This window comes from Heloderma suspectum, chromosome 3, assembly GCF_057233095.1.
Source record: "Heloderma suspectum isolate Gila_16-S chromosome 3, 16-S_ref, whole genome shotgun sequence".
NCBI classification, from domain to species: domain Eukaryota; kingdom Metazoa; phylum Chordata; class Lepidosauria; order Squamata; family Helodermatidae; genus Heloderma; species Heloderma suspectum.
The window spans coordinates 59,319,415-59,343,110 of NC_139460.1; the positions used below are offsets into that span (position 1 = coordinate 59,319,415).

Below are 23,696 nucleotides of genomic sequence, written 5' to 3' on the forward strand. Positions count from 1 at the left end.
AATGTTCTGCTTCACTTTTTCTTGTCTCCATTAAGTGAAGTCTTTGAACAGCTCTGTTATCTTATTTTCATTTCCCACCTACATTCATTTATTCATTTATCTATCCATACATTACAAACAAACACAGAAACAGTTATTTTGATCACATATTTCAGTACTCAAAAGAGCTCTCAAGGCAGCTTACAATATCAAAAGTATACAAAGCTAAAACAGAAAACATTAAAATACAACCAAAGCAGAACCAAAAAACAAATCCATTTATCAGGCAATAATATAAAACAAGTCAAAGGCCTGGTGGAATAATTTTTTTAAAGGTTTAACTAGAAGTCATCATTGACCTAGAAGTCAACCGTGAGGGTGCCAAACTGGAGATGCTTGGGATGTTACAAATGAGAAGTAGGGATGTACGAATTGTGTACCTTCCATGCCACTTGACTTCTGCAGTTTGCGTCCAGTGCTCCGTTCTGCTGTTCACAAGCCCCCGGAATTCTCCTCTTTTTTTTTCCCCACTCCGAAAATTACGTAGATAAATCTGTATCGACAAACGTAATTCCTGTGCCCAGCCATCTCCGTGAGTCTGCATAACTTCCATAAGAATCACTATTTTTCGTAAATATTTTCGTATTTTTTCCCCTTCCCTGACTTGCAGTACTTACATTCAGCCAAAACACTTCCTCTTCCTTGTAGGGGCTTCCCAAAACAAGGCTGTCTTAGGTGTGCCTGAGAGATAAACTATTTGTTTAAAGCAACACTGTTTTGAAGAAAGACAGAACTGTTTAAAATGACCACGCCAGTCCTGGAGCCTAGCAGGGAGAGTAATACATCATGCAGGGCTCCAGGACCTTTTTCTTCCTTTAAAACAGCGTTGCTTTAAACAAATAGTTTATCTCTCAGGCACACCTAAGACAGCCTTCTTTTGGGAAGCCCCTAGGAAGAGGAAGTGTTTTGGCTGAAAGTAAACTCTCCAACAGAGAAGGAGGATTTCAATTTAAAAAGAACACCCATGTTAAGCACAATTTGTTTTTTTAAAAAACCTTACGTATTTATTATCGTAATATTACTATACTGCGTTTTTATTTATGAAAATTCCATGACTCCTTGCGAACAACAACAGAAAAGCCGCATGACTGCTGGCTCTGCAAGACCTCGTGGTGCCGTTCCGCAGAGGATTCCGTGGCATGGACTGAAGGGAATTCGATCCCATTTCAGTCCGTGGTGGAATTCTCTGACATCCCTACTAAGAAGGAAAAAAGTATTATAGGGCCACAATCTATTGTGAAAACTGTTCTGCAGCTCATTGCGCATGGTATTGCACAAGTCATTATGACTTCATTAGGTGGATTTTGCTTCCACTAATTGTGCTAGGTCTGATAGCAGTTATGCAACTGCTAGTAAAACAATGCAAACTCTTATAATTTTTGTTAGCATAATGTTGACTATAACCCATAGCTTTCACGTTGTGTTGCATGAGTAAGACAACTCCACTGCCTGTTTTGAACCTGCAATCAAGCTTGAGAGAAATGCATGAAAAGGATATCAGTGCTTTCACAGTGGCAGGCTCACAGATCTCTCAAGCAAACCTGGAACAGGGAGGAAGAAAAATAAAGCCGTGGATGGATTAATATGTCAGTTTTGCTTTATCCTGCATTCATTTTTTTAAAAATCTCAAATTCTTTTCATCCTGAATAGGAAGAAAGTTGTGAATTGTTTTGGTAAAGTCTTACCAAAAGTGAACTGAAATGAAATCGTCACCCATCTGCACCAGCCAAATTCAATAGGTACAGCTGTTCCTGGCATGGGGAGCATTGTGATGTACCATCCTTCCATACAGCTGTTAAAGATGAAAAACCTGTCAGAAAAAGAGGTGGCGACCCTAATTCAGTACCACAAACATGGCTGAATACACAGGATTCAAATCAAGCCTTTGAAGAGCCAAGTGCTCAAAGCCCCTGGGCTTGGAAGGACAAATCATTCATTTTCTGTTTTCACATACTCAAATATGTTTAATCTCAGTATTTTTGCATCTGTAACCCCTAATTAAAGAAACAAGATACAATTTTGTTGGGGTTTAAAAGTGCAACAACGTTATTTAAACCTATTCCGGTTAAGGATTTGCAGTGGGGAAATAGCCTAGCATAAATAACTCTCTCCCTCCAGTGCTGGTTCTTTATCAGACTGTGATAGAGGAGCTTCCCTCCTACTACCTCTCATTCAAATCTTCACCAACGTTGGCCATAGAATCCCTGTCCAAATGTCTGGAGACGGTGAGTGGCTGGTTGGGGACGAATGAGCTGAAGCTGAACCCTGACAAGACCAAGGTACTTTTGGTGGGAGAGAAGAGGAGGCTGGAGGAGGTTGACCTGGTGTTGAATGGGGTATGGCTACCCTTGAAAGACCAGGTCTGCAGCCTGGGGGTCGTTTTAGACTCCCAGCTGTCCATGGAGGCTCAGGTGTCAGCTGTGAGCCGGACAGCTTTGTATCAACTCCATCTGATACGGCGGCTGCGCCCCTTCCTTCCCGACCATCTGCTCCCATCGGTAGTACATGCCCTGGTCTCCTCTCGTTTAGACTACTGTAATGCGCTCTACGTGGGGTTACCCTTGAAGACGGTTTGGAATAGGGGTGGACAAAAGTCCCTTACCTGTCCTCCAAGGGCTCCCCCCGCAAAGTTCAGGCTGGGGGGGGAGGCTTCCCGCCTCGCCCCGGCCAAAATTCAGGCTGGGGAGGAGGCTTCCCACCTTGCCCGGCCACGAACGCGAAAGTTTAAAAAAAAAAAAAAACGCCCCCTGATAGGCTATGTGACGATTAACGTAGCCTATCACGGCTAGATCTGCAAAGTCAGCCGTGATAGGCCACGTCAATCGTCACGTAGCCTATCACGGGGGGTGACTTTAAAAAAAAAAAAAGCGCGTGCGCTAATGGCGGCCCCCATAGGGAGCCGCCATTCGTGTTCCTTATTTAGTCGCCGTAGTCTACGTAAATCTTTACGTAGACTACAGCAACCAAATAAGGAACTGGAATGGCGGCTCCCTATGGGGGCCGCCATTATCCGTACGCGCTTTTTTTTTTTTTTTAAGTCACCCGTGATAGGCTACATGATGATTGATGTAGCCTATCACGGCTGACTTTGCAAATCTAGCCGTGATAGGCTACGTTAATCGTCATGTAGCCTATCAGGGGGCTTTTTTTTTTCTTTTATTGCAATGGCGGCGGCGGCAGCCGGTCAAAAGACCGGCTTCCGCTCCCGCCCCCTCTCGAACACCCGCCGAACCGCCGGCCGGACCCGCCGCCGAGAGGGACATTCGGCGAAGGTACGTCCCGTACCGGGGGGGTGCGGGGGGCGGGGGGGTGCAGAGGATTTCTCCCCGAAACTTGTTCGGGGGGCCGAACACGTTGGCGCTCCGCCCCCCGAAGTTTCGGGGAGAAATTCTCCGCCAACCCTAGTTTGGAAGCTACAGCTGGTACAGAACGCGGTGGCTCTCCTGATTAAAGGCAGCCGCCGGTGAGATCACATCACTCCAGTGCTGAAGGAGTTGCACTGGTTACCAGTTGTTTTTTGGGCCAAATTCAAGGTGTTGGTTTTGACCTTTAAAACCCTATATGGTTCCGGCCCAGCCTATCTTAAGGAGCGCCTCCAGCAACACCAGATAGGCTGCTGAACAAGATCAGCTTCGGATGGCCTTCTCTCTGTCCCATCAGCCAGGACAGCTAGACTGGTGGGGACGAGGGAGAGGGCCTTCTTTGTGGTGGCCCCCACTCTCTGAAACTCCCTCCCTAGGGAACTCTGCCTCTTTAATGAGCTTCCACTGAGCATTAAAAACGTGGTTGTTCAGGCAGGCATTTGGGGTGGGTTAGGGTATTTTTTATGATGTTTTTAATGTAGAATTTTATTGTTTAAACTGTTTTGTTGTTGTATATCGCCCAGAGTGGCTGGGTGACCAGCCAGATGGGCGATTAATAAATTTAATAATAAAAAATAATAAAAAAATACTATCCCAGTCTTTTTGGGAAAACAGACTCCGTATGTGGCTTTGGGGGTTTATGGCCCAGGTGAGTTGGGGACTGTGCAGAGGTGGGGCATGGGAGGAGTTTTGTCTGGTTTGTGTCAAGTCCAAAGATGGTCTCAGAACCAGCCTCCTTACAATACTTGTGTCAGGTGTGACCGGGAGCTAATCCTTGGTCGCATCCTAGGCTGGAATAACTGTGCAGACTGTGTGATGCCAATTTAAAATAAATAACTAAATAGGAAATATGCATTGCAGTGCTAGAGAAAGAGAAATCTGCAGTAGTTGTTATGAACCAGTGTGGTGTAGTGGCAAGAGTGTTGGACTGGGAGCTGGGAGATCCGGGTTCTAGTCCCCACTCAGCCATGGAAGCTCACTGGGTGACTTTGGGCCAGTCACACACTCTCAGCCCAACCCACCTCACAGGGTTGTTGTTGTGAGGATAAAATGGAGAGGAGGAGGATCATGTAAGCCGCCTTGGGTTCCTTGCAAGAGGAATAAAGGCGGGATATAAATGCAATAATAATAATAATAATAATAATAATAATAATAATAATAATAATAATAATGATGAACCACCTAGAGAGCTTCGGCTATTGAGTGGTATAGAAATGTAATACAAAGGAAATTAATTAAAAAAAATATTCAAAAGGGAAAAGTAGGTAGGACAAAACACACAAAATGGCAGTAAAAGGCATTGCTTTTATACAGGACGAATCGGTCTTACAGATACTCATTCTTTTTTCTCTTTTTCAAAGAGTTGCATAAGAACATATGCGCTTGAGTGCAATAGAGGGTGAGAGCTGCCTCTCCTTGTTGTCGTTGATGATGATGGTGGAAACAAATAAAATAAGTTTACAGTTCACAAAATGGTGTTGTTATGGGGAGGGGCTTCAAGTTGTTCGTCAAGAATGTCATAATCATGGGCACTCTCAAAGAGTTGCACAACCAAGTGAATCAAGTTAAAATAGCTGTTATCTCCGGATAAATGATTCTATAAATAAAACTCCTAATAAAGAGGAGTTTATCACAGAGCAATATGAGGCAGTGGCAGAGTGGCCCTGTATGACCCTATGTCCACTCTCTGGTCATATCAGTTATTTATACTGTATTTTTGCAAGTTACTGGCATGCAATTACTTGCAGATGAAGGCATGCACACTTTTCGCTATGTATTAACACAATGTGTGTGGTTCTGACTCAGTCTGAGCAGTGGGAAACACTAGAAGAATGTGCCAATGTTAATGAAACACCACCACCTGGAGATTGTCACCAGCAGATTATATAAACTGAAGCATCATCCCTAGCAGTCTTTCTTAATGCAGGAGCAATTATTGTAGCATATATATCGAGAGATACTCACTTTTTATCCAAACAGGCTCATTATATTTTTATTTCTATAGATTTCCAGAGCTGGATGAGCATTTGTTTTACATTATGTTTTAGTTAAATTGTGTTGCTTGGGCATCCTGAGATCAAAACAAAATAAGTTTTCGTTTTGATCATCCACAAAGGAACATCTTTTGGAGAGAAAGCATAGAGTTAAATTCATAAGGGGGGGGGGGGCTAGTACACATGATAAAATCAGGTAAATCTCTGAAAATGTATAAATGGCAATGTCCTGTAATGTTTGCACAGCAAAGGATTCAGTTGTCAGGTTCAAGAGGGGGAGTGATGATTTAGAGCTTGCCTTGCAAGCCCCATGATGTCTGGCTGGAGAACACCTGCCCCACTCTCCTCCCACATGTGTTTCCTCTTTTCCCCAGTGCAGAAGGGTTGCTGGAGTTCAGCTTAAAACACCCATCAAGGTTTTTCAAGTGTTTCACTTCAATACTTGAGCAGTTTATTGGGCCAGTTGAGCAGATTATTGAGGCAGTCAAGTGGTTGATCACCCATGCCTATTGAGTTTCATGGCCTTCACACTAGGAGTTCTGCAGATTAGACATTGGCTGCCTGCCCTTTGTGCCCCACAGGTTGCTGGTCATAGGCGTGAGATCAGCTGGGGCATTCATACAACAACCCATAACCCCTTTGTCTTGGAAGTTGGCCAACACTGCAGGGCCTATCTTTCACCCCTAGCAGTTACGAAGCCTCACAGGTCTTTTCGGAACATAGGAAGCTGCCTTATACCAAGTCAGACTATTGGTCTGTCTAGCTACGTCAGCCTTCCCTTCCCTTGTTCCATTTTGTACTACAGGTCCCAGCATTCCTGACCATTGGCCATGCTGGTCCAAAACATCTGGAGGGCACCAGGTTAGGTTTTAACTGATTGGCAGCAGCTTTTTAGGATTTCGGACAGGAGTCTTTCCCAGCCCTAACTGGAGGTGCCTGAGATTGAACCCAGGTCCTTCTACCTGCAAAGCATTTGCTCTACCTCTGAGCTGTTACCCTCCCCATTCATCAATCTGAGTGCTTAACCTTGCTTAATGAAAAAAGAAGAAGCATAAATTAAAATTAAGATGACCATTTTTAGTGGATGGATTGCCAGCAAGTTAATTTACAAGCTATAGATTTTTCTTAGAGTTACAGCAAACCCTATGTAGCTTGCATATGATGAAAGCCCTCATTAGGATACTAAGAGCAAGGCAAAAAGTGCAACTTTTTTTCAGCGTGTTCTATTTTTCCATATGGACTTTAAATTCCCTTAAGCTGTCTTTCCACAGAAATCATTCCAAATTTATTTCCATTAAGGGAAATATTAGCAATCTTGACTTTTACCCATTCTTAGCAAAAAATAAAAATGACAGAACCCTATTATGTGAGAGATTGTAACTTATTCTTTTATACTATTCTTTTACAGCTTGCCGACCAGGTTTTTACAAAGCCTTTGCTGGTAATGTTAAGTGCACCAAATGCCCGCCTCATAGTTCTACGAACATGGAGGGTTCTACGAATTGCAAGTGTGAAAAGAATTACTTCCGATCGGAAAGAGATCCTCCATCTATGGCTTGCACAAGTGAGTAAACTCATTATGATCAAAACTCTGCTTGTATTACACTCTCACAAGTGAGTAACCTCATTATGATCAAAACTCTGCTTGTATTACACTCTCTACTTTAAGTATAGGGTCCAGTTTTCTTTCTGCTTGTCAGGAGCGCCCTGGCGGCCTCTTTCAGTCTACTCCAATTAGGGATGGCGGAGAATTCCGCCACGGATTCCAGTGAGGCCGGATTCTTTAGAATCCGCCCCCCCCCGGAATCCGTGGCGGAACGGCCTCCCCCCCCCCGCGGAATCCCCCCAGGACAGCACTTACCTGGGGCGGATGCAGCGGATTCGGCGGTGGCGGCTCCAGTGGCAGCTCCGGCTGCTGGTCTCCTGGCTGGCCGCAGCAGGGCTGCTGCCACGGCCATTGCCATCCTTGGACCGTGATAGGCTACGTAAGAATTTACTAGGGATGTACGAAAGTCACTTACCTTTTCGCAAGGGTGCTTCACAGTGGGGGGGAGGCGCTTCGCTTCTCCCCCCGAAGTTAAGGCGACGGAAGGGAGCCATCCCGCCTCACCCAGCTGAAATTCAGGCTGTGGGGGAAGGCGCCCCGCCTCGCCCGGCTGAAATTCAGGCCGGGGAAAAGTGCCCCGACTCCCCGGCTGCGAAAGAAAAAGTAAAAACAAACCCCGTGATAGGCTACGTAACGATTAACGTAGCCTATCACTGCTAGATTTCCAAAGTCAGCCGTGATAGGCTATGTAAATCGATACGTAGCCTATCACGGGTGACTTTGAAAAAAAAAACGCATACGCTAAAGTGTAGTCTACGTAAATCTTTACGTAGACTACCAGGACCAAATAAGGAACACAAATGGCGGCGCCCATAGGGCGCCGCCATTTGCATACGCGCTTTTTTTTTTCAAAGTCACCCGTGATAGGCTACGTAACGATTTACGTAGCCTATCACGGCTGACTTTGGAAATCTAGCCATGATAGGCTACGTTAATCGTTACGTAGCCTATCATGGGGTTTGTTTGTTTTTTTACACTTTGTAATGGCGGCGGCAGCAGCCGGTCGGAAGACCGGCTGCCGCCCCCGCCGAAAGGCCGACAAACCGCCGCTGGGACCCGCCGCCAGGAGGGACATTTGCCAAAGGTAAGTCCCAACCCGGGGGGGGCGGGGGAGAGGAGAATTTCACCGCCGATTTCGGGGGGCCAAATGCATTGGTGCTCGGCCCCCCGAAGATTCAGGGAGAAATTCTCCGCCATCCCTAGAATTTACGTAGCCTATCATGGCTAACCTAAAAAAACCCAAAAAAACGCAGCGTACGCAAATGGTGGAGGCAATGGCAGCCACCATTTGCGTTCCCTATTTTACGCCGATTTATCTTACATAAATATTTACATAGGCTAGAACTAGGAAACACGAAAGCCACTTACCTGGTCTCGCAGCTTGCTTCGCGGTGGGGGGGAGGTGCTTCCCTGCTCCCCCCGAAGTTCAGGCCGGGGGGGAGGCGCCTCGCCTCGCCCGGCCGCGAAATAAAAAGTTAAAAAAAAAACAACACCCCCGTGATAGGCTACGTGACGATTTACGTAGCCTATCACGGCTAGATCTGCAAAGTCAGCCGTGATAGGCTACGTTAATCGTCACATAGCCTATCACGGGTGACTTAAAAAAAAAAAAGCGCGTACGCAAATGGCGGCCCCCATAGGGAGCCGCCATTTGCGTTCCTTATTTGGTCGCTGTAGTCTATGTAAATCTTTACGTAGACTATGGCGAAAATAAGGGCAACGCAAATAGCGTAAATATTTACGTAAGATAAATCGGCAAAAAATAGGGAACGCAAATGGCGGCCACCGTAGCTGCCGCCATTTGCGTTCACTGCGTGTTTTTTTTTGTTTTGAGGTTAGTCGTGATAGCCTATGTAAATTCTTACGTAGCCTATCACGGCTGTCTGGCTAGACGCAAATGGCGGCTGCTACGGAGGCCTCCGTTTGCGTCCGCACCAGAACGTCTGTGGCCGGAAATCCAGCTGCGGACGGCCCTGGCCGCGGAGCAGAGCCAGCCGTCGAGGATTCCAGGGTGGGGGGAAGGACTGGATCGCCTCCCCCCCGTCGAGGGTTCTGGGGGGAGGGACGGAGCAAAGGTGAGTTTCGTACATCCCTAACTCCAATAGCTAACTCAAGACACAGACAAAAGGATTCTTTTCAAGGCTTTAATCCTTTTGCAACTTAATGACTCTTTCAGATGCTAATCACCAGCGACTAAGCAAGGAACAGCAGAGTAGCCTATGCTCCAGGTTAGGCAGTTGGTCCCCGTTTGAAGGAGAATTACGGGAAGACCCTGAACTTGCGGGCTAGAGATCGTTCCTCCCTCTTTCCCTTGGGTCCTCGGGACGCGACCGTTGCTTGCGCGCCAAACGAGCGCTACGCCTCCTTTCCACACCCTCCATCTGTCGCTGCTCCCTGTGTCTGCGCCGAGCATCCAGGAAGCCCCCTTCCAGCGCTCTCTCACTGCCAGGGTCACTATCTATCCCAGGAATGCTGGCAAGAGGAATCTCTGCCAGCTGCTCTGGCTGTGAGAGATGAGCGCGCTCCTCTCCCATGGATTGCTGTTCCTCCTCAGAATCAGAACTGCTCTGGGGTTCTATCAGCTCAGTTTCCACCCTGACACTGCTCTAGTTCTTTTAAAAATTGAAAATAAACTACAATTGAAACCAAAACTCTTTATACTACTGCATTCCAGTCTTCTTACGTTGCTTTTTGTTTGTGTACATTCTTGAACTAAAAAAGTGCATGCAATGTTGTTGTTGTTACTAATCTTGCTCTGTAACGTGCTATTGGCATTTACTGTGCTTTATATTATTATCATTATCATTATCAACAATAATAGGAATAGTAGTAATAATGCTAGCCCTTTGAAAACTGCATTGGAAAACTGATGAATTGCATTAGCTTCTTCATATTGGGGGTCAACATTCTCATTCAGTCAGTGTTGTGGAATTTCAGGCATTCTCATTTGCGGACAAGTAAGTCAAGTGTGGGCCTCTGTATCCAAAAAATGTAAGACCATATCTCCAGGATCTGCTTTGTATTTGTTCCTCAGCAAAGCACGTAGCGTGGTTTTTACATATTTTTCTGTCTTCCGCTTCCTTGCTGTTTTCTGTCAAATATAATGAGTAAAAGATATCGAAATTTCTAAAACTGATACTAGTCTTTTCAAACCAGTCTTTTCATGACAGTGTTTGTGGTGACTAGCAAATTGTTTTAAATGCCTCTGTAAGAGCAGTCGTAGCTTGAAGATGGTTACTTTGGATGAGCATTTGTTAAAAAAATATCTGTAGAAACATATATCTGACTTTGGAAATACGAGACAGATAATAAAAATAATATGGTGCCTAACATTCTCAAATGCATGTTTGAATGGCTTTATCACCTTAGTAGAACTCCAAACGGAATAAAGAGTATTCATTTTGTTTCCATTTACTCCACAGGACCACCTTCTGCTCCCAGAAATGTTATCTCCAATATCAATGAAACATCAGTCATTTTAGATTGGAGCTGGCCTTTGGACACTGGGGGCAGGAAAGATGTCACTTTCAACATTGTATGCAAGAAATGTGGGGGAACCACCAAGCTGTGTGAACCATGTAGTGCTAATGTAAGATTTCTTCCACGTCAGATTGGGCTCACCAACACCACTGTGACTGTAGTGGACCTCTTGGCTCATACAAATTACACGTTTGAGATAGATGCAGCTAATGGAGTATCTGATTTGAGTACCTTCACAAGACAATTTGCTGCAGTCAGCATTACAACCAATCAAGCTGGTGAGTACTGTAATTCCATGGTTCTTTTACTGTCTGAGCCTGAGAAGGATTCTAGGGTTCTCTCTGACATCCCCATCATCCTTCATGGTCAGCTTCCTATGCCCCAAAGTATCCTATCTCTTGTTTTGTCAGTACTAGGCCCAGGGATCGACTAATGTTGGTGGCTCGCTCAAAATTTGTTGTCGATAGAAAATGCCCCTGCCTCAAAGTGTGGGGTCTTGTCTTAGTCAAATGTTCTTGTTTATAGCCACTGGCTTGTCCTTGACCTCATGCTGCCTCTTTGAAATTGAGTATTTATTTATTTGATTTGGACCCTGTCTTTCTACAAAAAAATGGCACTCAAGGCGGGGTTACAGGCACAATTAAAATGATACATTAAAATACAATACAAACAACAATTACGGGGGGAAATTTAGAAAAAAAGGAGGGGGAAACCAGCACCCAATCTGACAGAGCCACTTACAAGCCAAAAGCCTTCTGGAATAAAGCGTCTTTACCTGCCAGCAGAAGGACAGCAAAGAGGGAGTAAACCTAGCCTCCCTTGGGGAGGGAGTTTCACAGACTGGGAGCAGCCACCAAAAAGGCCATCCTTCGGGTCACCATCAAACACACTTCTGAAGGCGGTGGTCTCAGAAGAAGGGCCTCTCCAAAAGTCCTTAAGACCCGGGAAGGCTCGTATGGGAGAAGGCGGTCTTTCAGGTATGCTGGTTCCAAGCCATAGAGGGTTTTATAGGTCATAACCAGCAATTTGAATTATGCCCAGAAACAGACCAGTAACCAGCAAAGTTGCTGTAACAAGTTCACTGTAATCAGCCCTAGTCAACATTCTGGTCACAGGAAGGCCTGGCATGCTATGGTCCATGGGGTACAAAGAGTCGGACACAACTTAACGACTGAACAACAAAGTTTCTGAACAGTTTTCAAAGACAGGCTCATGTAGAGGTCATTACAGTAGTCCAAATGGGGTCTAACTAAAGCATGTGTGACCACGGCCACATCAAAAGTCTTTGAGCCTAGGGACAAATAGCATCTCCTCGGACATTTGTCTCCAGCTTTCACGTCTTCTGCCAGGCAATTGAATCTCCAACCACCCAGCAGGTGCAGAGATAAGCCTCGATACTTCCACCATCCCTGTGCAGAACAGGGATGGTGATGGATGCATGTCGGCTTTCAGTATCCCTGTGCTTGTTTAGCTGTTTGAGCCCCAGCCCCAGCAGAGAGACAGATCAGTGCCTTTATGTCATCCACCTCCAGCTCAGATCCAGAGAGGGGAGGCAGGTGAGTTTAGGGTATCTGTTTGTATCCTGCAAACACAGAAACTGCAAGCTTCCACATGTGTTTGGGGCTGGGGAGTTGTTAGGGATAATCCTCTTCCTCTGTAGCTCCAGTGTTGGGAAGAAGTCATTGGCACATCTTGGTATCCAGCACCTGGTTGACCTCTTACCATGGCAAGGTGGTGAGAAAAATTGTTGAACCTTGACTAGACTTAACTATCTAGATTGGGATAGCACTTTCCTGCTCAGTCACCACTATGAGGGAAAGTGTCTATGTCAGTTTAGTTCCTTTAGCATAAGGGGAGATGCTACTAATGTACTTTAGTGAAAGTAAACAGAATCAGATCTTCATTTGTTGGGTAGTTTTATTGGTTTGGCACAATAACTGTTCAGATTAACTCCCACTCCCCAGTCAGCAGTGTCAAATAACACTTTAGTATGTTGCCACAGAAAGAATGTGTTTTATTAATAAAATCAGATTTTAATGAAAGGCTCATTCCAGTAATCTCCAATATAAATTACAGCGGTCATGTAAGTGATTAATTTTGATTTAATAGAAGTGAAGAAAATGAAGTACTTTGATGTTAAACGTATAAAAGACTAACATTGGCACTACAAAGGTTTAATAATGTTATGGATTATATTTTCTGCCCCTCCATGTTTCCTGTTCTCCCCTCCGCCAGCAAGTCCTGATCGCCAGCAGCTTTAAATGGATATTGCTTTAAAGTGCTGATTCTGCAATTTATGGTGGTCAGATGGCCTAAGTGAGACCCATTAATGCCTATGGGATTTACATTTTCTGTGCATGGACAATGAATACATGAAAAGTATAATTTTCATTTTGGAAAGTTCAGTCTACACTTAATGAGGCTCTAGAAATTGCAATATTATTTCTTCAAGTGTAGAAGACTAAACTTGAATTTATTCTGGTTGGTTTTTAAGTTTAAGGGAGAAAAGACATGTATTTGTAGCAAACTTCTCCCATTCCACATCACACAGAGCTCTCTGTTTTCTTCAGAATGGAACTTAAATGCATTCTCTATTATTTTGCATACTGATTTAAAATGTGTTGGTTTGTTTAGATTTCTAAGCTGACGTTTCATCAAGATGTGTGGTGAAACTAGACCAATAAAACCAATACAGTAAGTCCTAATTGCCACATTTTGGTGGCAGCATGATTGTGACCCAACATGGGTTGGTATTATTTATATTGCTAGCTGCTTATATGAATAGTTTGGTGAATGGGCAGTTTTTCTAAATGGCATTAGATGAAGGAGAGGAAAAAGAAGGGTTTGGAGTTGTGTGTGGGGGGGGCGGGATATTGCTGCAGCACTGTAGGTGGGTCAGCATAGGGAGCCCTGAACGTCCACCATGCTCCTAGACTATAGTTAAAATGAGAAGTTGTGCACAGAGGTGCAGCACTGTGGTACATCCCAGCTCCCAGCACATAGATTATCATGTTCCATTTTATTTGCAACTACAGAAGTACAGGGGTTTGTAAATGAACTGTACCTTCAGAGCATAATGAAAGAATAGCAAACACTTTAGGGCAATTGTACCCATTTTGCAGATATAGGTTATTCAAATGTTCTTCTAATCCCATAGCAGTGGTGGGTTTTGGTTAGTCTGTGTTAACTTGTGGCCATGAGAAAATCACATAGAAGAGGTGGATGAAGGGTTTAGGTTACCTCTCTTCTAATGGTTATCAGCTTCCAAGGGCGTTGAACTGGTGGGTAGAGTAACCTTTTCATTCTCACACATGATTCCCCATGCCAAACATTGCCCAGGTGACAATTGTTGTTGTATGGGATACCAACAAACAGAAGCACCGATGATGTTACTTAGTCAGATAATGTAAGACCACACAACTTTTTCACACAGAGCCTTAACAGTTACAATACTGAAATACTTCCAGGTGGCTTTTATTGTCACCTGCAACATGGAGACAACAGTATCCCATGCCTTCAGAAGCTCATGATCAGGCTTCTACCATTTTGCTTTTCATTACATTGTTAAAGAAGAGACTTAGAACAGCAGTTATCAAGCATGCTGAAGGGAACAACATTTCACCTCAGCTCACAATAATATGTTTTCACACAGATGTTATCTAACAACACCAATCAACCCTGCTTAGGACGGGTCACTGACTGCCACAGGAGAATTATATGAAATTCACAATCCCCTGAGGCAAGGTGCTAATTGCGAATGTGTCATGGAGAGAGATGGACAGCTGTGCCACTCTGACAGCTGATATGCAGATTTCTCTAATCTCCTTGGCTAAGAGTTTACTTAGTAGCTAGGTTTTCATATCAGGTTTTTGGTTAGTGCTTATTTTAAAAATCCATAACATGTTTAATTTAATGTCTTTGGGGTTTATAAGTACCTGGAGGCTTTAGTAAATAGTTGGCATTATATTGACCTTAGGAGTAGGTTAGCAGTGGTCCCATTCTCCCTTTCAAAATCATTGTGAGGAAACAAAATTTTGACTGGAAACAAAGAGAGATAAAAAGAAAAAAAAATAGCTGTTGCTGCTGTTTCCTACGGTATATTCAAGATCAAGTGTAAATTTCCATATCCTCCAATACCAAAAGTCAAAGACTCCATAAAGACTTCGCAAACCATTTTTGTCATCCAAAATCACAGTAGTTCTGAAATAAAAATGCGGTAGGAAAAAAATCTAAAATGGTATAATTGTTCATATTTGAAGATGATTTAATTCAATTGTCAATCCAGAAGATGTTTCTCAATGGTGCAGATCTCTGAGAGGTAAAACCCACTTTGAGATTCAGCCAGGAAAATGTATTGTCTGTAGTATCCAGGGTCTACTTAGAACATATATGTTGCATAAAATGGATAAAGTCTTAATGTGTAAAGTCTTAATAACTTGCAAACGATGAAGAAATGTGTAAAATATTTCTAGTTAAATTCAAAAGAACAAACACACAACCTTGAAAAAGTGTTGGGGAACAGAGTTCCATGAATCCATTGATGGTAACACAGAAAACCTAATCACTGTGTCTACAAGAAACAAAAACTACAAAGTGACTGTTTACTTATTTAGTTTAGAAATCAAGGAAGCTGTAAAACTCATCAGTGGTTTTCCTGAAATGGTTGTGAGGGCAAAAAATCTCAATGGGTTCGTCCTGTTTTGATTTTCTCGCAATCTGTTTCTTTTGTTTATAAATGGTGCTCAAGGCATTGCATGGGGATTACATGGGAAAGGGAAGGGTTAAACCTGTCTTCATGATTACACACACACACACACCATACTGCTCAGCTGACAGGCAGGGAACAACTGAGCAGTGGGGCTTCAGATAAAATTCAACTTTTTCTGCAGCTGAACCGTCTTTCCCCCCACTGTTCAGCTGTTCCCCACTGATCAACTGAGCACTGCAGGGGAGAATCATGTGGGGAGGGGAGAGGTTTAACGGCATTTGGTCATGTGCCATTGTCAATAAAGCTAAATAGAAGCTCATGTAAAGTGAGGACAATTTTCTTTGGCTTCTTCTTCAACAGCTCCCTTGCCCTTAAACCACAAAGTGCTTTTTAAACTCAACTAAGTTGCCATCCCTTACTGGTGTTAGAGCTGCACAAGATCAAAAGCACAGCAGTATTGTGCTGAGGTGAACTAGAGGCACTGCCATCAGATTCTCATACAGCTGATATGTTTCAATCACCAGGAAGTTCCTTCTTCTGGGAAGATATTTCACATCCAGCAGCTGGATGTACAATAAGCTTCACAAGAGCAGTGCTGTGAACCACCCCAGATAAAGTTTAGGTACCTGCTGAAGCAAAAATGCCTCAGGGCATAATCATTATTCTCCAGACAAGGGGGATCACACTGTTTTCCACTACTGATCTTTAAGATGTCAGAAGCTGACTCTGAATGTTAGACAAGCTACAGCTAGGAAGCTGGCTGGCAGTGGAAGAGAATCCTTTAATTACACTCATACTGCTTTTATTAGGATTCCTCTGGCAACTGTACCACTGAGGTCATGAATATATAAGCCAAGGTCTGGGGTTTAATCAAATCACATAAGAAAAGTAGCCCCATGAATGCTCCTGAATGAATTGTTGCCCCATGAATAAAGTCATTATGCCCATTGGTGAGCTTGGTGTAAATGTGTGCAGACAGTTGCCTTTATTCCAGTTGTGCGCTGTAGTGTGTGACCTGAAGTGCAAGAGAGAGAGCTCTGGAAATGGCATGTTGTTTTTTCTCTATTCCCCTCCACACCACTCCCCCAGCCAGGCTTCTGTGTGCTGACAGGAAAGTGGGACATGAACCCTGTTCAGGCATTCAAAAAAGGGTTAACAGCAATGTGTGAGGAGAAAGAGCGCTCCAGGCACACCACTTTCCCTCATCATGTTTGTCGTGCTGTATTTGTGGAGGGTGACTGTCTGACAAAGACGGCCTCATGTATCCATGAGGTCTCTACTTGAGCCAGAACGCAGATTTATCAGCATTTTGGCTCAGGTCAAGAGCCCCCATGGAGGTTTTCTCTTCATACAATCACCCTCAATGAGTTGTTGTTGTTGTTGTTGTTCAGTCGTTCAGTCGTGTCCGACTCTTCGTGACCCCATGGACCATAGCACGCCAGGCCTTCCTGTCCTGCGCTCTCTCCCGGAGCGTGCTCAAGTTCATATGCATTGCATCCGTGATGCTATCTAGCCATCTCATCCTCTGCCGTCCCCTTCTCCTTTTGCCCTCAGTCTTTCCCAGCATCAGGGTCTTTTCCAGGGAGTTTTCTCTTCGCATTAGGTGGCCAAAATATTGGAGCTTCAGCTTCATTATCTGTCCTTCCAATGAGCACTCAGGGTTGATTTCCTTTAGGATGGACTGATTTGACCTCCTTGCAGTCCAGGGCACTCGTAAGAGTCTTCTCCAGCACCACAGTTCGAAAGCATCAATTCTTCGGCGCTCAGCCTTCCTTATAGTCCAGCTCTCACAGCCATACATTACTACTGGGAAAACCATAGCTTTGATTAGACGGACCTTTGTCGGCAAGGTGATGTCTCTGCTTCTTACTATGCTGTCTAGGTTGGCCATAGCTTTCCTCCCAAGGAGCAAGCGTCTTTTAATTTCATGGCTACAGTCACCGTCTGCGGTGATCTTGGAACCCAAGAAAGTAAAATCTGTCACTGCTTCCATTTCTTCCCCTTCTATATGCCAGGAAGTGATGGGGCCAGATGCCATGATCTTAGTTTTTTTAATGTTGAGTTTCAAACCAGCTTTTGCACTCTCCTCTTTCACCCTCATCAAGAGGTTCTTTAGATCCTCTTCGCTTTCTGCCATTAGGGTGGTATCGTCTGCATATCGGAGGTTGTTGATAATTCTCCCAGCAATCTTAATTCCGACCTCTGATTCATCCAACCCGGCATTTCTCATGATGTACTCTGCATATAAGTTAAATAAGCAGGGTGACAATATGCAGCCTTGTCGTACTCCTTTCCCAATTTTGAACCAATCGGTTGTTCCATGTCTGGTTCTTACTGTTGCTTCTTGACCCTCGTACAGGTTTCTCAGGAGACAGGTAAGGTGGTCTGGTACTCCCATCACTTTCAGAATTTGCCAGAGTTTGTTGTGATCCACACAATCAAAGGCTTTAGCGTAGTCAATGAAGCAGAAATAGACGTTTTTCTGGAATTCTCTTGCTTTCTCCATGATGCAGCGAATGTTGGCGATTTGATCTCTAGTTCCTCTGCCTCTTCGAAACCCAGCTTGTACTTCCGGTAGTTCTCGGTTCGCATACTGCTGAAGCCTAGCTTGTAGGATTTTGAGCCTCAATGAGTACAGAGCAACAAACACGATGAGGGCGAGGGGAGGGGCTGGAGCACTCCTTCTCCTCACGCATTGCTGTTAACCCTTTTTTGAACATCGGAACGGGACTATGGAGACCGCATACTGATCCCATGACTTGTCCCTGTCCATTTTGTGGCAGGTAGTGACCAACACAGGCTGTGGAACCCTAGTGCTTATGGCCTGGAGGGAGCAGCTACACTCTGTTAAGGATGTACCCCACTTGTAAACATGCTCGCTTCACATTCCTGTTTCAGTGTATTGAACCTTTTATCCGGTCTGTCTTTTTTCATCAATAGAGAAAGAGAAAATGCCTGCCCTAGAAGTTACAACTTGCATTTCTACCTACATAGCAAGCTGCAGCTGGGAGGAATGGCTGTCAATTCTCCTTCATATACATATAAACATAAATGCAGCGCACCAGTTTTTTGGGAACACAACAGGGAGAGTGCTACTGCCCTAATTTCCTGCTTGTGGGCTTCTCTTAGGCATCTTGGTGGCCACTGGGAACAGAATACTGGATTAGGTAGCTGTTGGTCTGACCCAGGATGGCTCTTTGTATGCTGTTATGTCTATTGCATGAACTTCCTTAACTTAGGGCGCAATCCTATCAAGATAGGCAGCTGCCTCCGAACTCGGAGGTGACCACCTATCCAAAGCGAGGCAGGACAGGCATGGGGTGGATTGTTCCCTCCGTGCCTGTCCTGCCCTTCTATTTTCCACTAGACAGATGTTTTTAGCTGTCTAGCCACAGGGGGGGCGACCGGGAGAGGAGGCCGCTGTACGACACATTGGATATGTCGTACACACAACTCTGCTCTCCCCACCCCGGAACGCTCCTTTTCAGTCACTCCGTGCTCCTCTTCCGAGTGCAGAGGATGGGGCTTCTCCGCGCTGCCTCCGAGGCAGTGAGACATGGGGGGAGGTCAGTTTTCTGGGAAACAACCTTGGAGCACGGGTTCTGAGGTACTTCCCAGAAAACAGCATATCCTGTGACCCTCTAGACAGTGTCTAGTGGCCAGAGGATTGCTCCCAACATCTATTTTAACATACAAACCATTGATAAGACTTGTTTTAGAAGGCTGAAATATGGTGTGTTTAGATAATTTCTTTTAGAAGTCCATGAAGCACAATCTTAAGCAAGTATGATTTCAATAAGGCATATTTCTAAGCAAGTGTGCATAAGATTGCACACTTATATATAGAAAATGTTTTGTCCATCAAGATAGCTTATGAGACCAGAAGTCAAGATAATCCCTACCCAATCACATATACCTAGCAAACCTTTGAAACTATCCTTCTATCAATAAAGGATAGTATTAATATTCATGATAATATGAATTTCATAGAATATGCATTGTGTTGAATAGTTGCCCATCAGTGTTATAGCCATGGTTATTGGTGACTTTAAGAAGTTATACGATGCTACATGGCATTATAATTTGCCTATAATAATGGAGACATTATTGGACTGACCAAGAAATCAAGAAACAGATTTATAACTGTTGTATTCTTTTGTTTTTATTTCAGTCGGATTGCTTTTTTTTTCAATTGAAATGATAAAGCAGCATAAAATTGCATCTTCCATTTCATGCATAAAACTGAAAAACTGAACATTTGCATTGTGGACACCATAGCATAAAACCTTATGAAAGCACACATGCTTTCTCCCCTCCATCTGGAAAAGCCACAGCAACATAATTTGTGGTTCTTGACATGAATATATTGTGCAGCCTGTTACTTCTCAAGTGGACTTGGCATATCCTTGATTTATCACACACACGTTAAACATATGAGAAACACATCCATGTAGAGAGAGAGAAGACAACAGCACATAAAACACTGAAACAAGCCAAAGTTTGCTTTCAATTCTAAATTTCATTGCTACAATGGAAAAATTAGCATCACTCATTGTTCTTGCAGAGACAGCTCTTAGACGGAAGTAGTTTGCCTCCTAAATTCATTTGAAAGTGAGTAGCTGTGCTTTACTGATTCTTGATGCCTTTTTCATTTTGCACTCCACCTCTACCCATTTTTATGAATACTTCATATTTGGTGGCCAAGGACTTTGGCCCACTAACCTTTAGGGCAATATTCAGTTATATAATCCACTTGGCATACATTAAGAAACTTAAACCTTTAAATGGTTTTAGAGAGAGTTCGCTCCGTAAAACAAGGATTGTTTCAGGGTGAGTTCACACATGCATGCTCAACCATCGATGAGTGGAACATGCATGTATGAAACAGCCATCACAATGACAACAAACAGCTTTTGTATCTCATCACATCACTTCACAACATTGTGGTGGGCCATACATTCAACTATGAGTCATGAAGTGTTAAGTGAGCAAGCGATGAAACATCAAGTGAGAAAAATGTGGACTTTGCCCCACTTATTAATTTGCTTAATAATAACAAACGGTGAAATAATTCACTTAACAAAATGGTGTTTCTGAAATTTTCTCTTACATTACTAAGCATGTTACGAAGTACTAACTGCACTTAAAACTTCCGCGGTTCATTAAAAATTGTCTTTCTGGGTTTAGATGTTAAATTCTCAGAAAATTTTTAAAATGCTTGAAATGGTGCACTGTTTTTAAGACAACCTTTTTAAAAACTATGGCCTAAACAGCACTGAGTATTGAATAGGATGGGTACTAAATTAGCTTTCTTTCTGCCAGCTCCACATGTTCTTCTTTAGAAACACCATTTCTTGGTAAACATATCAGTATATTGATTCTCCTTGCTCAAGATCTGTGTTATTTCCCTAGAATGTTGCCTTTGTTGTATCAAATCTGAGCTAGAGCAAGAAGCCTCTAATCAAGCCTTCCTCCTTCCCCCCTTCCATTCTCCCAGTATTGAATACCATCAAGAGCAGTTGGAGAGGTCTTCCAGCCCCATTCTCCCCTTCGCTTTCCCATCATTCTGGCAAAAGAGCTGTTGCTGCTCAGTCACTCTTTGCAGGATTAGCCAAGAATAAATGAAGCCAGCATTGACGTACTGCTTTCCAATAAAGCTAGCTGCTTTGTTTGGATGTGAGTGAGTAGCTTCAGAGAATGTGGAGGACAAACAGCAAAAGGGAGTTTGGAAGGACTGTCCAGCTGTTTCTGTTTGTATTAGCTATGGAAAGGAGGGGAAGTTGGATACAGACTTGATTTCCTGATCAAGAGGGTAATATCTGAACCAAGACACTATCGTAATATATATAGAATTTGGGGTCACTATTAGAGATGTAAAAACATAGCATATTGATTCAATTGTTGTTGTTGTTGTTCAGTTGTTCAGTCGTGTCCGACTCTTCGTGACCCCATAGACCATAACACGCCAGGCCTTCCTGTCCTGCGCTCTCTCCCGGAGCGTGCTCAAGTTCATATTAATTGCATCCGTGATGCTATCTAGCCATCTTATCCTCTGCCGTCCCCTTCTCCTTTTGCCTTCAGTCTTTCCCAGCATCAGGGTCTTTTCCAGAGAGTCTTCTCTTCGCATTAGGTGGCCAAAATATTTGAGCTTCAGCTTCAGTATCTGTCCTTCCAATGAGCACTCAGGGTTGATTTCCTTTAGGATGGACTGATTTGACCTCCTTGCAGTCCAGGGCACTCGTAAGAGTCTTCTCCAGCACCACAGTTCGAAAGCATCAATTCTTTGGCGCTCAGCCTTCCTTATAGTCCAGCTCTCACAGCCATACATTACTACTGGGAAAACCATAGCTTTGATTAGACGGACCTTTGTCGGCAAGGTGATGTCTCTGCTTCTTACTATGCTGTCTAGGTTTGCCATAGCTTTCCTCCCAAGGAGCAAGCGTCTTTTAATTTCATGGCTACAGTCACCGTCTGCGGTGATCTTGGAGCCCAAGAAAGTAAAATCTGTCACTGCTTCCATTTCTTCCCCTTCTATATGCCAGGAAGTGATGGGGCCAGATGCCATGATCTTCGTTTTTTTAATGTTGAGTTTCAAACCAGCTTTCGCACTCTCCTCTTTCACCCTCAACAAGAGGCTCTTGAGATCCTCTTTGCTTTCTGCCATTAGGGTGGTATCGTCTGCATATCGGAAATTGTTGATAATTCTCTCAGCAATCTTAATCTGACCTGTGATTCATCCAACCCAGCGTTTCTCATGATGTACTCTGCATATAAGTTAAATAAGCAGGGTGACAATATGCAGCCTTGTCGTACTCCTTTCCCAATATTGAACCAATCGGTTGTTCCATGTCTGGTTCTTACTGTTGCTTCTTGACCCTCGTACAGGTTTCTCAGGAGACAGGTAAGGTGGTCTGGTACTCCCATCACTTTCAGAATTTGCCAGAGTTTGTTGTGATCCACACAATCAAAGGCTTTAGCGTAGTCAATGAAGCAGAAATAGACGTTTTTCTGGAATTCTCTTGCTTTCTCCATGATGCAGCGAATGTTGGCAATTTGATCTCTAGTTCCTCTGCCTCTTCGAAACCCACCTTGTCCTTCCGGTAGTTCTCGGTTCGCATACTGCTGAAGCCTAGCTTGTAGGATTTTGAGCATCAACTTGCTGGCATGTGAAATGAGCGCAATTGTGCAGTAGTTTGAACACTCTTTGGCATTGCCCTTCTTTGGAATTGGAATGTAAACTGACCTTTTCCAGTCTTGCGGCCACTGCTGAGTGTTCCAAATTTGTTGGCATATTGAGTGCAGCACTTTAACAGCATCATCTTTTAGGATTTTAAATAGCTCAGCTGGAAGACTGTCATCTCCCCTAGCTTTGTTGTTACTAATGCTTCCTAAGGCCCACTTGACTTCACTCTCGAGGATGTCCGGCTCAAGTTCAGTGACCGCACTATTATGGCTATCAGGGACATTCAGATCTTTCCTGTATAGTTCTTCTGTGTATTCTTTCCACCTCTTCTTAATCTCATCTGCTTCTGTTAGGTCCCTGCCTTCTTTGTCCTTTATCATGCCTGTCTTTGCACAAAACGTTCCCTTGAGATCTCCAATTTTCTTGAAGAGATCTCTAGTCTTTCCCATTCTGTTGTTTTCCTCGATTTCTTTGCATTGTTTATTTAAGAAGGCCTTCTTGTCTCTCCTTGCTATTCTCTGGAACTCTGCATTCAGTTGGATATATCTTCCCATTTCTCCCTTGCTTTTCACTTCCCTTCTTTCCTCAGCTACTTGTAAAGCCTCATCAGACAGCCACTTGGCTTTCTTGCATTTCTTTTTCTTTGGGATGGATTTCGTTGCTGCCTCCTGAACAATGTTACGGACCTCCGTCCATAGTTCCTCAGGCACTCTGTCTATCAGGTCTAATCCCTGAAATGTATTCCTCACCTCCACTGTATATTCATCAGGGATATGATTTAGGTCATACCTGAATGGTTTAGTGGTTTTCCCGACGTTCTTCAATTTCAGCCGAAATTTTGCAACAAGCAGCTCAAGATCTGAGCCACAATCAGCTCCAGGTCTTGTTTTTACTGACTGTATAGAGCTTCTCCATCTTTGGCTGCAAAGGACATAATCAATCTGATTTCGATATCGACCATCTGGTGATGTCCATATGTAGAGTCGCCTCTTGTGCTGTTGGAAAAGAGTGTTTGCTATGATCAGCGTGTTCTCTTGGCAAAACTCTATTAGCCTTTGTCCTGCTTCATTTTGTACACCAAGGCCATGCTTGCCTGTTATCCCGGTGATTTCTTGACTTCCTACTTTAGCATTCCAATCCCCTATGATGAAGAGGACATCTTTTTTTGGTGTTAGTTCTAGAAGTTGTTGTATGTCTTCATAGAACTGATCAACCTCAGCTTCTTCGGCATCAGTGGTTGGGGCATAGACTTGAATTATTGTGATGTTGAATGGTTTGCCTTGGATTCGTACTGAGATCATTCTATCGTTTTTGAGATTATACC

General features: G+C 43.8%; 1 protein-coding gene across 1 annotated transcript in view; it reads left to right on the forward strand.

The window, feature by feature from the left end:
* EPHA3 (EPH receptor A3) overlaps window positions 1–23,696 on the forward strand; it is a 357,009-nt gene that overhangs the window by 216,827 nt on the left and 116,486 nt on the right. The window contains exons 4-5 of the mRNA XM_084843389.1: window positions 6,804–6,959; window positions 10,424–10,759. Coding sequence (XP_084699515.1) covers window positions 6,804–6,959; window positions 10,424–10,759 — 492 coding nt within the window. The remainder of the gene's footprint in view (window positions 1–6,803; window positions 6,960–10,423; window positions 10,760–23,696) is intronic.